Source organism: Polistes canadensis, unplaced genomic scaffold (assembly GCF_001313835.1).
Source record: "Polistes canadensis isolate GaletaPanama2010 unplaced genomic scaffold, ASM131383v1 scaffold_26, whole genome shotgun sequence".
NCBI classification, from domain to species: Eukaryota; Metazoa; Arthropoda; class Insecta; order Hymenoptera; family Vespidae; genus Polistes; species Polistes canadensis.
This window is the reverse complement of record NW_014569573.1, coordinates 837884-852969: the sequence shown is the minus strand read 5'-3', so window position 1 is coordinate 852969 and position 15086 is coordinate 837884. Positions and strand designations below refer to the sequence as shown.

Sequence of the window (15086 nt, the reverse complement as noted above, 5' to 3'; positions counted from 1 at the left end):
AAAAAAAAAAAAGAGCATTGGAAAGGGAAAAAGCAATGGTAATTACTGTTTATCTATACTACACTAACTGTACTTCTCCCTCTCCGATCAAATACGTGCTCCAATTCTATACAAGTTGACAAACTTTTTTATCGCTGTACATTATTAAAAAGAGAGTGATTTTTTAAATGCACAAGAAATACTGTGTGTGTATATATATATATATACACATATACATATACATAAATATATTTATTAGATTATTGCATAATTTGTATCATATTTCTTATGCTTAGGTCAAAATATATATATATCTATTAATGAGATAAAAATTTGTTTGCATTCTCAAAATAAATAAATAATTCATTGCAGGTGCAGATAATAATAACATACGTATAATTGGTCAATAATTTTTTTGTTTTAATTTTATAAATGATTTTTCTTTTTATTCCAAATTAGATCATTGATAAAAAGGATGCAACAATCTAATATATTCTTTAGCGATTGACGAATATACCTGTATCCTATCTTTTGTTTATGATCGGTGAAATTAAACCGATTCGTTGATACGAGGTACAGGTGTATTCAAAGAGAAAAAAAAAATAAGTGGTACAATTTATTTACATTACCACGTAACTGTTAGCCTCGATTTAACGAAGAGACGAAAAGAAAAAGAAAGGAAAAAGAATAAAAAAAAGTAAAAATGTAGAATAATACAAAAATTACAAGGAACGAGGAGAAAATACTTTTTAGAGAGTTACGAAGCTTCTCGAGGCTTTCTAATTAAAATATAATACAAATTTACGAATAGTCGAGAAAAATGCATTTTTCGGTTAATAAACGATCTTGAAAACTAACATACCGAAACGCGATAATAAATGATTTTCTTTCTTATGAATGAGAAAACTTATATAGAGAGGAGATCTTTCTGCGCGAGTATGCGTATGTGTGATATATGTGTATTTGTGCGTTTGTTTTAAGATAGATCGGTGAAAAAAAAGGGTGCAAGAGAAGAGAAGGGCGTAAGAAAACGACGAAACGGAAAATAAATATACCTTAGATTATACATCAAAAAATTTAGATAATACACAGAACCGATTACTATAAGCATCTTGTTAAAGAGACTTAAACTGCGTTATATTATTCAAACGTTAAGTTCTTCTATTGGAATTATTAGAAGATAAAACAGAACCATCGCGTAGGATAAATCGATCGACGTCATGTGCCGTTGACCTCGAGAGTTCATGTAGTGTTCATGTAGTTGCATACGTAGCTACGTAAGTACTACATGCATATATGCGTGTTGCTTAAAGCATCAGAATCAGCCGGTAACGGTACGATGATCGTCTCGTCTGACCCGATTATACCTTTACAAAGGAATTATAATATCATGCTCGAGTTTCTCATTTAATCGAGATGTTGGACCACTGTCAAGGATTGTTAGAAAGGGGACGTAATTAAAACAATCATCGCTACGATCATTCAATACTTATTTATATTATTTTATTTTATTCTTATTTTTATTCAATATTTAAAGACCCAAGAAAAAAAATGTCGTTTACTTTTATTCCAAAAGGAGAGATATTTTTTATTTTTTTTTTTCAATATTTTTTTAATACAATTTTCAGATCACGCTTTGAAAATCGTTGACTTAGAAAGAGAGTGCTTTATTTTTGTTAGGTGGGAGATAAAAAAAAAAAATAGAAATTTTTGTTCCCGTACATTTGGTATATGGAGAATCCATCGATCCTCGAAGAAATTCAGGAGATAGTTATCTCTCTCTCCCTTTTGTCTTTCCTCGTTGTTCCGAGGTGAACCGGCGAAAGGCTATTCTTCGAAAATTAAGGACAATGTTTCCGAGCCGCTTGCTTGCGACCGTGCTTGCTAGGGGGAAAAAAATAATATAAAAATAACAATCTCACGTTTGGGAAAGTTCGTCGATGAAGATACGAGGATCGCTAGATTACTACTACTACTACTACTACTACTATATATAATGCTCGTTCAGACGTTTCTTCTCTTCGTTGCTTTTTTTTTTTTTTTTTTCTAGCTTTTCGACGTCAATGGGAAGCAATTTGGTTTTGTTCGTTTATTTTTGTTATTTTGTCGCATAGTAATTTTGCATCGAAAAAAAAAGAAAAAGGAAAAAAAATTGCCAACGAAATGATTTTCAATAAATAAAACACGCAATAATAATAATAATAATAATACATTCTTTTTACATGTTATAATTAAAAATCTACGTTGAAAGATGCAGTTAATACGCGTGCTGCATGTATGTGCGCATGTACTTAATTATTTTTTCTTAAATACATATTTACATAACGTAATCATACAATTATCCATCCCTGGTGACTTTTAACGTTCTGCTTTTTTATTTCTCCCCCCCCCCCTGTTTTTATTTCTTTTGTTCTTTCCTTTTTCAACACAGTCGAGAGCTACTTCTCTTATTCCCACGACCGAAAAGCTAACATTGCAAAACTAATTTTAAGTGGCGCGTACTACTTCTGTACTTCGCTCTCTTTTTGTGGATTAGTTTAGAAACAACAGAAAGAGTAGAGAAGTGAATAAGAAACAAAAAGATAATGTAAAAGAGAGAAAAAAAAAAAAANTTTTTTTTTTTTTTCAAATTTTATTTGCATCTTTTATTAATTTAAAATATGCGTAAACTATATAATTTGTTTGACACAATTTTCTTTTTAAAATGCATTTTTAATGTACTTTATCCGAGAAGTAAAAATTCATCGAATTCGATTTCGTATTTCGTAGTTTTAAGAATATTGAAAATATCGTAGCGAGAAATGACGAATGGATTGCAGCATGAAAATGATTTTACAATCGGAGGAATAAAGAATAATGCGAAGAAAAATAATTGAGGACCGATCAGAGCGAGCGAGCCGTAAAACGAATCGTAATCATTCTCATAGTTACTAAAATATTATCACATCACTATTTGCAATTTACTGCTACCTACAATTATTACTATACGACTAGCAATTAATAAGCTTTCTTATGGCATTTCTCTATTGTACCACTTATACATTTGACGCACGACTTTTTCGAAAATAAATCTTTATGAAACGCTCCATTCTTTTGTAATTTGGTAGTTCTTTATCTTGATCCGACGAGATGAATACTTTTCAATATTTATATGCTTCCTATTAATTAGAAAATCGATTTGAAGTATTTTCTAATAATACATCTTAACGCTTTTTCCTGTTCGAATATCGAGTTCCTTTACGTTTATTGTATAATATTATATTGATACTCGACTTAGTAACGAGCTCTCTCTCTCTTTCTCTCTCTCTCTCTCGAATAGTCTTCTCGAGACGTTTTATTTTGTTGAAATTTCTAATTACAAATGTTACTTTTATTTTTCAAATAACGTTTATATTTTATTGTCAGATAAATTAATTATAAAACTCGTATAGAAATTTCTTGTTAAATTGTATCTCTCTCTCTCTCTCTCTCTCTCTCTCTCTCTCTCTCTCTCTCTCTCTCTATAAACGCAACGTTCTACCTTCGGGATATAATTTGAAAGATTAAATTGTCTCGAGGCTTAACGCTCGGTTAATTGTTGTTTACGCGATAGCCTAGTAAACTTCAATTCGATCTATCTTCTCTATTAACTCTTTCACATATCCTACGCGACCTCATCTACCACCAATTTTCCTCTTCCTTTTCCCCATAACACATCCCAAAAGCGACTACGTTTATAATTCGATCGAACCATCGTGACGTATTCGATCTAACGCAAAGAAATGAAATTATATTTGAAATCTAGAACGAACTAAGCGAATTATACTTTGGATGAACGGTTAAAGTCTTCTTTAACGTAAACGTTAATCCGTGTCAGGTTGGCTATTTAGAGACATCTAACGTATTCAAAACTGTCTCTTAACTTAACCAATCGAACAAAATACATTAGAATTTTCTAAATCGATGCTTTTCGCAAAAATGAATCTAACGGGATTTTATTTAACGTCATTGAGAAAAATAAAACACAATTCGATTGTAATTTCGTTTGAAGATTTATTTTTTTTTTTTGAATGTTGGTCCGAGGAAAAAACTAATAGAAAAAATACAAAAAAATAGGGTCAACGATTTAACTTTTTAATTTTCTCTAATTGCAATTTCCATCAGCTTTTATCGATAATACAAGGTTACTTATTATCGACAATTAGGGGAAATTGCACTGATTACCGTTTAAAAGAGCAGTAATGGAGAATACTTTAAATGCTTTAAAAAAAGAAAATGTGTTTTACTTTATTATAATCGTAATATAAGTAAACTTTAAGTACTTTTTATTACTTCGTTTGGATAGAATTATTACTATGAATTAATCGAAAAATTGCACAGTAGAAGTTATGTTCAAAATAATAATAAATTTGTTAATATATTTATTTTGCTATAATGTGTTATAGAAATGAATTTTTCTTTCGTTCATATTTTTTTATCGTTCGTTTGTATAAATATTTGATATAATATTTTTATTATTGAAATAAGATACCACTACTTCATATATTTCTTTTCTTTTCTTATTTTATTTTTTAATCACATTTCCAGACTCAAGATATCATAGTCGTATCTTGCAAAAGAAAAGTAGCTTACCTTTTAAATGTAAACACTCGCGTGAAACTCGTTCGTTCTTAGAGCTTGTATCTAAAAGGAACGAAATGGTAAAAAGACATAACACGAGATGAGATGTCTCTTTTCGTAGTTCCGTATTTTCAAATACCAAGAAGATATCTCTCAAATTTTCTTCGTTTTACAGTTCAAATAAACGAGTTGGCAGAAACGTAATTGCTATAAGGATCTCAAGTTTCACTTCGTTTATTTTCATTGAAAACTAATCCGTTTAATGTTTTATTTATAATATTTCAGTCGAGAGAGAGAGAGAGAGAGAGAGAGAGAGAGAGGGAAGAAATTTCAAAAGTAAGAAAATAAAGGATAGACACAATACCTTATTCTGAATAATTCATTTCTACTTGCACTTAAGTCTACTACAATACGTACTTCAGTTGTATTTACATGTTGTGAACATTACTCTTTCAAAATCTTAAATCTCTTGCGATGACAGGATTCATTGTTTAAAAGAGCCCAAACTATAATATTCTGGGATACGTTGTAGAAAGGTACATTGTCTTTTGAGAAGCAATAGCCTTCAGGAATGAATGTATAGATGTGTGTTCTAGGTATATCATGTATCTAGGTATTCTAGGAAACACCTTGTTTCAAAATATGTGGGCGTAACTTTAGGGGTGGTTTTATTACGGTAGAATAAGAGCATATGTTTTCGTTGGAACTTTATATTTAAAATATAGCTATTTTGGTATTATACGTGTTGTTACATGATTTTCATAAAAATAACTAGTTTCGGATACGATGCCGCAGGCTTCATTCCTTACTTGTAAATTAGTTGAAGCAAGGAATCAGTAAAGTTATACGAATGACTGGAAAACAAAAGCATAGTTATAATACGAAAACCATAATTACATGAACTTTCTCATCATATTTCAGCGTATTAAAACCACCCCTGAAATTATGCCCGTATATTTTAAAACACCCTGTGTACATCCACGTACACTTTTATCCCCTCGGAGTCGGTTAGCTCGTCCCAAATCTTTTTTTACGACGTTTTACGAGCAGTAAATAAAAGATCTTCGCACGATTTTCTTGATAGGGTAGAAAAGCCGTGAATTTTGCTTTGGTTAAAGGGACTGACCATACAAATAAAAGAATTTAACATAAATATGTTATCTCGTACTTTCATTATTTTGGTTTATTTTTTTCGTAGTTGCTGATTTAGCATCGAGACGACTAAAGCTAGCTGGCTTTAGTTTTAGATATTTCCTTTATAGATGGCAACGTTACAGAAACATAGTATAGTCGGTTGTCCTACTTTAATGTAACGTAATCTTACGAATCGAGAAAACTGGTCTTCAGATAAACACAATCAAAATGCACCGAATTTTTCTATATATCATCATTATAAAGAATAGAATTTTCCTAGAAAATCTAGAAATGTCATATAAGATTAGAGAAATCAATTTCTTTAGTTTCAATTAAATACTAGAATACATTTATTTAAAGTCATGAACGAATCCCTGTAACTATCGATTGATCTTCTTTGCTACTATTCCAGGAAGATGTTAAAGCATGACTCATACCCACTTCCGTGGCGTGTATCCAGCATGCTGCCATTTTCATAGTGATTCATATCGTAATACTGTTATGCTCACCGATGAACTTTACACAATTAATTCGTTACTTTCATCATCACGATTGTTCACACAATTTCTATAAAAAAAATATACCATGGGATATAACTTTTGCGTGTATTCATTAAAATAATAAATAAATAAAGGTTACCGTGTAAAATGTGTTGAAACGTTATACGAATGCGTAGGCGTGCATACAAGAAATCAGATTTCAATTATTATCGGAGAAGGAAAATTGTGTTTTAAACACAATACGTGCGGAAAAAATAATTATTTTGTTAATGATGTTTTTTCAAAGCAAATAAGAAAGAATATAAAATGTTATCAAAAGAAATTATTATTTTTCATTGATTTTACTTTTATAGTTTGACACTCAATTTGATTAAACAACGCCTAATGGATTTTCTTTTTTAGATCATAAAAATAAATTGGGAATACTATTTCTATCGAGACTCGGTAAATGTTCTCTGCGAATATCACTGAAATAACAATAAAGGGAATATTGATATAATATATCTGCTAAATTCCCCATCATTCAAACTTCAGATAGTATTTTGTATGCAGATACCTATGGTTCATGCACATTCAATATTACAATAACACTAATAAAATATTTTTTAATATTATCGTTCTCTCCGACTTTTTATTCCCAATGTTACGTTTGAATCAAAAGCTTGCATATAAAAAAACAGAAAAAAAAAAGAAATAATACTCATAATTGCTTCAATAATATCGAGTTACTTTATTTCAACAATTAAAATCATATATTGCTTCATTTTTGAAGTTTTATTGAAATTATCGTTCAATTTCTACTAACACAATAACCGACAATGATAGAATACAAAATGTTGACCAAGTTATATACTAGGAACGGATGGCAGGATAAGATTTAGATGGATGGAAATAGGAAGGAAGGAAGGAAGGAAGGAAGGAAGGAAAAAAGAAAGGTTGAAATCCAAAACTGTACGGAAGCGAAGTAGTTTAAGGTGGTAATCGATATTCCCTGTTTCTTCCTTTTCTACCTAACGTCAGGAAATTTACATTGCAATCTGCAGAGTCCACTCTCTCTCTCTCTCTCTCTCTTGTTAATGGAAAATGAGTATAGTATTAGAGAAAGAGAAGAACGTGATTTGAAGGATTACGATAGAAGGTTGGTTCCCTTTTATTTGAGGGTGCAGAACCCCCATGAAAGCTTTCGCGAACGGTTGCTTTCGAGCACCCAGGGGAGCCTGTCTCTGGCAAAGACTGGATATAGTGACGTATCGACCGGTGGGGTCACCAGAGGTCACCAAAGTTCATACCGTCTCGCGGTTCACGAACCCACCGACGAAACTACCCTGCGCGTTTCCGCTTCTCGTTAAAGCCAACATTTCATTGTACGACTTTTCTCTCTCCACCGATGTTTATAACAAACGAGAACAACTTTCTGATAAGGGCAGGTATGTATGTATGTATGTAAAAAATACCTGACGATTATCGCAAAAGATATAACGCTGCGATACAATCGTTTTCTTTTGTATTATTTCCTTCTTCCAACATTTTCGTGCTTGTTGAATCGGGTTTATTCGTTAATTGCGATATTATTATTTTTAACTAAAATTCTCTTATCGAGATCTTTCTTTTATACAATTTCGATATCTTTACAATCACGTTTTTATCCTTGGCTTTTCTTAGTATGAATTGCTTGACATTTCGCTGGTTATACAATACAAGTTTGTATTGTATCGGCATATTTAGGTCTTCGAACGGTTGGACATACGATAGGGTCTATAAAACGAGTACGTATTATACATAAGAATCATGTTTATATTTATCGAGACGATAACAATATTTCATATTTAAAAAATATTTGAATATATATATATATTTAGAAAATCGTGTTTCCTGTTTACCTTTACTGTAAAAATCGATTACCACTGACGTCATAGTCCTTATATCTCGATAACCGTTCAACACTTTGAATAAATCATTTCACATCGATGATACGATTTTAAAGCAATTACGATTTACTTCGTTGCACTATAAATCTCTTTGTCAGATAGTTAGATATAGTCACTTGTCATTCCGATAATTGTATCCAAATCGCAACACGCGCATACTTATACGGAGTTTACCATAAATAAATGTGAAAATTAGAATCTTTGATGAACCGATTAATATTTATTTTCTATCGTATAATTGACGTATTGGTAATTGACAATTAATCTCGTTCCGAATTTGTATAAACGGATAACATTATCAGGAATTTAAACTCGATAAAATGATCAGTACATTTTCTGGGAGAAAAACCTGCTGAGGAAAAAAAAGGTAGAAAAAAGTAGGATTGAAAAATTTCCAATTGAAATGATTCATTTCCGCTTTCACTTTTCACTTCTTCATTATGAAATGGCAGATGTTTGCATATGCTTTTTTTTTTTATCCTACTAGAAAAAAGAAAAAGAAATATGCAGATCGATTGACGTTGTTAAGTGTAATTATTCAGGAATGACACGTTTGCAGCATGATCGGGGCCATGCCAGCAGTGGCTGTACGCCATGAACGTAGGAGACAAGAAAAGAGGCTAAAACGACCGAGTCAGCTTTATTTGGGTGGCCAATGGATGCCACCCCTTCAAGGTTCACCACCTACACCTAGTCCCCACGGACACAATAGTCATCTAGATCCGCTTCCAGAGCTTTATCTTTGCGGCAAGGTAATCTACGTTTTAATCTTTCACTACGAGGACATTTCCGTTTTCTCTTGACCTATTTTAAATACTTCATTTTTGTTTTTTCTTCCTTTGAAATATTTTTCCTCCGGCAAACGACCTCGAGGTCGTTGAACTACCACTCTGGAAAGCGCATGAACAAAAATTCTTTTTTACGTTATCACGCAGATTGGTTTTAATAATTAACAATTGTTTAATTAACGCCAATCGTAGTCTTGGCTTTTTTTATTTCTTTTTTTTATGCAGATCGATTAAAAATTTCAATTAAATAGTTCTTTCGAAAAATCATTTTCAATAAAAGTAGTTATATTTAACGGACATGCGAGGTGAATCATTCTATATACTTCGAAACGTAACAACGTAAGATACTTTATTATATTATTACAATCGATAAACTAAGAACTTTTATCAATATTTTCGAATCACGTCAGATTTGAATGTAAAAACAAATATTTCAAGATACAACGTTGGACTTTGAGATTTTCCGATAGTTTCATGACGCAATTCGATTAGATTCAGCAACCCCTTTTCTATAAATCGCTAGATATTCTAACAGCGTTCGTATCCGCAGATATCCGGTTTGCACGCAGTCGTGGTGTGTCTGTTGTTGGGTGCAGTGGTACTCGTAGTTGGTCTTGTCCAACTTGCCCCGGGGGCAACGACCACAGACCACAGACTCGCTTTACTCATCGCAGGCGCCACTTTGCTCTTATTGGGTAAGTTTATCTTTTCCTAACATTAATCTATCTCTCAGGATTTATCTTTTAGCCTTCTTATTGGATCTTTAATCAAAGTGAGCAAATTTTCATGTATTGTTTCTTTTTTTTCTTTTTTTTCATTCGTGTTGAACAGAAAGAGACAATACATTTGAATTAAAACGAAAAAGGAATAGATGATTTATTCAAAGGATAATTAAAAAGTTTGTAACTTTCAGGTATCATCTTGGCTGCCGTAAGATGTTACGTCCTACATTGCGTTCCCTTACCAGCAGATTCGCCCGTAGCCACTCCCCTTCCCCCACCGACGAACGAACACAATCATCAGGCAATGGTATCGAGAGGTACCTTAGACCTTTTAGTCGGTCATCAGAACCAACCTGAGACCGATGCTCTTATGCGCACCGAGCAACAACAAGAGCAACAACAACAACAACAACAACAACAACAGCAACAACAGCATCATCATTATCATCATCATCATCAGCATCACGGTAACCATAAGAAGAAGCGTAGCTCTCAAAGCTCTTATCCAGATGAAGCCTAATCTTTTGCATCATTTTGATGCGCGAATCAGAGAACAAAAGAGAAAGAAAAAAAGGTAAAGAATGAGAGAGAGGTAGATAGAAGATTAGGTAGAGAAAGAAGGAACAAGGTAGAAAGAAAATAAATGAACACAAAATCGTGAATACGAAGGAGGTAGAAATCGTGAGTATGTTTGAGAGAGAAATAGAGTGTGTATGAAAGAACAATTCGTTATGATTAGAAAGTAATAGAAGGAAATCCGTCGAGAAGCCGTAATGTCTCTCATGATGCCCTGTATATGTACATTGTACTCGATTCTTTTATCTTTTGTAACTTTCTATATATAAATAATGCAAATACATATTATACACACACACATATATATATATAGATATATATACATACATACATAATATTATACTATACATATTATACATATACGTATTACGTACCGTGTACTCAGTAATTAATGTTACTGAGGAAAGTGCACTTTTCTGTAACGTGTATGGGGTGGTACTTGTTCTGTCAAGCTATTTCGATCAATTTTGTCCATTAAAAATAAATAAAATTCAACGTATTAAAATGGAGGAATCAATTTTAATCAAACTTATTTCTAATATATTTAAATAATTAATATATAGAAAATAATGAATTTAAAAATTAAGGGGGGTGGGGGAAATTATTTCATTAACAATGAATTTCGAATAATTTCGAGATTGCTGAATTAACACGAACACCCTGTACATTAACGACAGAGCTCGTTACCATTATAAAAGACTAAACTTTTTTCTGACAAAACTGATGAAATTTCTGTACAAAAACGTGTTATATGTATATACATACATGCATACATACACAAATATATATATAAAGTAGAGACGCATATAACAAATGGTAAAACAAAAAAAATAACACAATGAACTCATAAGAATTACCATAAAGATTCGTTATAATAATACTTCTCTGCACGAATATTTACAAAATAATGCATTACATTAGACGGGAATTGTTAAACGAAAGAGAACTATGTAATTGTATATTTCAATTTGTTCTCTTGAAAAAATTAAACAATAAATGAAGAATATCCCGGTCTGACAAGGTACCGAAAAAAAAAAAAAAGATAAAAAAGATTACAAGAGAGCAAGGAAGAAGGAAAGAATAGGAAATAAAAAAATAAGATGGAGATTGGGCGGAATAAAATTGGTGAATAAATTCAATGTGATTTTACGTGCCAATTTTGCAAAACCAATATACCAAAATATTTGATAACAATCCATAATACTTTTCTTTCTACCAAGCTCGATTGTTTAAACAAATAAATTTGCAAAAGAATTACATACATATATATATATATGTATCTCTTAATTACAAAAGATAAGAAATCGTTTATCCCGTCTATCATTAATAAATATTTCCTCTGTCTTTCGGAATAAGTACAATTTGAAGGAACAATCGATCGACACTTAAAATATTATTATTTGATATTATTCGCGATTTATAATTATACGAGAAATGTTTTTTAATTGAGAATAGAAAAAAACAAAAACAAACAAACAAAAAAAGAAACAAAAACAACAACCACAAAACGTTTGATATAATAAGCTTATATACAATACGTCCGATCTTATAAGATTATTTATTCGTGTACACGTGATACTACGAGCAAGAAGAAGAGTCATGGGTGGTGTTTTTATTTAGCGCTAAGAAAGAAGGATCAAAAATAGATGTCGATATCCACCTATTCTCGCTTTATTATTAAAACGAAACGAAGAGAGTTGTTAACGGTGACGGGAAAAAAGAAAAAAAAACAGAAAAAAGAAAAATCCAATTTTATGTGAAATTCTCGACACGTACATAAGCGCAGATATACACACGTATAACACAACAATCACGTCAAAAACGCACGCAGCACGCATATGCGCATAGATGATGCACGTATACTTACACAGCATCATGACATCGCTCGAATTTTTCTAATACGAGCTTTGTATATATTATTACACCAAACGAATTGCCCATGTTTGACGTAGGACGATGATATATGAAGAAGAATGAAACGTTCGAGAAAAAAAAAAAAAGAACGAAAGTGAAAGTAAAAAAAAAGAGAAGAGAAGAAAAGAAAGATAAATAATTTAATTGATAAGGACAGTTGGGAAGGGGGGGGGGAATGAGGATTAGGGATAGGAGGACCGTAATAATAATAAGTGTCGTGACTTTTAGCTAGGACTTATCGATACGTTTTACTCAGCACTTGCACTTTAATCTCGATGCTATTTTATCGAGGATAAGAATTTTAGCAAAATGGACAAGAAAAGGATAATAAAAAAAAAAAAAAAAAAAAAAAAAAAAAAAAAAATATAATAAAAACGACGATTACGATGACGGTGACGATGAAGATGATAACGAATAATGAATAACGATAAAGATATTATTAACAAAAATGAACAAAAAAAAAAAAGAAAAAAGGAAAAAAAGAAAACGTGTATAAGAATTTACAGCAATCTTGCGAGCGCAGCATTATGCGAAAATCTATGTGTCTTTCGAATAAAAAAATATTTAAATTCTCTATTTACACTAGGATATTTATACTTTTAAGCGGCGAGGTGGGAAGGTGGAGATATAAAAAAAAAATAAATCTTCTTTGCCCACGTGACGGGAAGACCAAACGAGAATGATATAATATTTTATCGGGTTTGGGTGTATGTTGTACGTATTATTTATTTAATCGTCGTGAGAGTTAAACAAAATTTATCGACCCTTTCGCTTACGAGATATCGATTATATAATTTTTTCAATACGCGATTATAAATTCGTTTGGAAATAAAAGAAAAATAAAGGAAGATTAAAAAGTATACGAGTAAGTAAAAACAAATATTTCATGTGTTCGAAAAAAACAAACAAAGAAAAAATAATGAATATAATGAATTATTATTGAAATAGTCATGGGGCTATATCTCGAGTTACTGGCGATGGGGTCGATTAAAAAAAGAAGCGCTGCCAAATTCGCTTTAAAAAAAAAAAAAAAAAATTCTTTTATATTATTCGTGGCCCCCTAATTGTAAGATCGATTAAAATCGTTTCGTATCTTTAAACGTAACGATATTTATCGATCGTTATTTTTTGATTGTCCTTCTTAAGTAAGAACGTAATCACGTAATACTTTGTTCGTATTTTACAAAGGAAAAAAACACGAGAAAACTTTTCCCATCACGTGGGCGTACACGTTCGACTACCGTTGGGGTCCACTTAAAGTTATTACAAATTTAATGTCTAATGAACAGATATATTGTATAAGGTAATTTAACGAAGCGAAACGCGCCAGATGGCAAAAATGAAATTTTTATCAGGGTTAATATCGTCACGTATATTCGTCTTTCGCAGCAATTTTATTTATTTATTCTTGGTCATCTGGTGCAGTGATATAAATAAGTATAACAAATTGGAAGAAAAAGGGGAGAAAGAGTAATAGAGAGAAAGATGAAGATGAGCATATACACTCTAACATAACGTTTAATTGTAAAGCATGAGTTATCTCTGAATTTAGTATGAAATGTCTATTTAAAGATAAGAATCGATATAAAGTAATATATATATATATAATATATAAGATAATATAATATAGTATAATATAATATAATATAATATAGTGAATTATTTATAACTATAAGAAAGTTATTTCCTAATTCGTAACCGCGATCGTTAATTTTTGATGAAAAATATTTCTCTTCGAGATTTTTCCAAAAAGAATTATCGATCTTGAACGCGAAGTAAGTGGTTTACATACTAATTAAATACATAATATACCTTTAGCGCGCTGTGGCATTTAAAAAAAAAAAAACCATGGACACAGTAAAAGCTCGAACTTCCCTTTGAAAACTAACGCGTGTAAATACATAATAAATAGTATGATAATTTAAGCTCTCTAACGACAAACTTTCAATGCAATTTTCTAAAGCGCGTATTTTCCTTTTGATCCCCTTCTAATACGTTTTTACCGTTACCTTGTTCTACAATGCGGCTACGAGCTAAAAACGTTTAGAAGAGGGTTGGAAAGGTGAAGAAACGGTGCAAAACGGCCAATAATATCTAAATTCGAAATACGATCCAGAGCACGTGGAAAAAAAGATGGATAATAAGAGAAAAAAAAAAAAAGAATAAATAAATAATATAAAAATAAAAAAAATACACAACCATAAAGAAAAACGAATTACGCTTATGAAAACGCAGCTTCTTCGAATAAAATAAAGATTTCTTCCATTCTCGCCGATATTTAAATAGTAATATTTCTATCGTTATAATTAAACAAATGGAATTTGTTTATTTGCATTTTCTACTAATCCTAATAATTTTCTTCCAATTTTCTACACCATACTTTATGGATCGTAGTTGTGAGGGTCATTAAAATAACAAAATTCTATGCTCGATAATTCGCAAGCGAGTTATTCTGAAACGCTTCACTATATACATACATATATATACATACATACCATATTATACTATATTATATATATATATAACATGTAACAGCAATATTCATATATATCATATACTTTTTGCGCCCGTTTTTCTTTTTATTAACGCAATTAACCAAATACGTGAACATTCGTTTGTGTAACGTAGAATATTAATCATTATTGTTAGTTCATTGATTATAATAGTATCACGCTCCTGCCCGGCGTTTTCTGCGAATTAAATTCGAATATGAGTTTCGAATTACGACAAGAAAGTGTCACGAGGATTTCTACAAATAACAATAAGTTGTGTCTATGATAAATAAAATAAGCCGCGTGTGCACGTAGTTAAGTTTCTTGAAAAATACTTGGATCAAATGCGAGGACTAATTAACGATGCTTAAGAGACATCATTTCATTATTAATTATCATATTCTTTTTCTTATTTATATTTTAAACTTTTTGAGAAAGATTAGTACAATAGTTC

At 31.2% G+C, this 15086-nt stretch overlaps 1 protein-coding gene across 1 annotated transcript in view; it reads left to right on the top strand.

The window, feature by feature from the left end:
• Positions 1 to 10239, top strand: part of LOC106783832 (putative uncharacterized protein DDB_G0288537) — a 31733-nt gene extending 21494 nt beyond the window's left edge. The window contains exons 2-4 of the mRNA XM_014742736.1: positions 8700 to 8892; positions 9479 to 9623; positions 9842 to 10239. Coding sequence (XP_014598222.1) covers positions 8701 to 8892; positions 9479 to 9623; positions 9842 to 10170 — 666 coding nt within the window. The 5' untranslated portion in view covers position 8700 and the 3' untranslated portion in view covers positions 10171 to 10239. The remainder of the gene's footprint in view (positions 1 to 8699; positions 8893 to 9478; positions 9624 to 9841) is intronic.
• The last annotated feature ends 4847 nt before the right edge of the window (positions 10240 to 15086 follow it).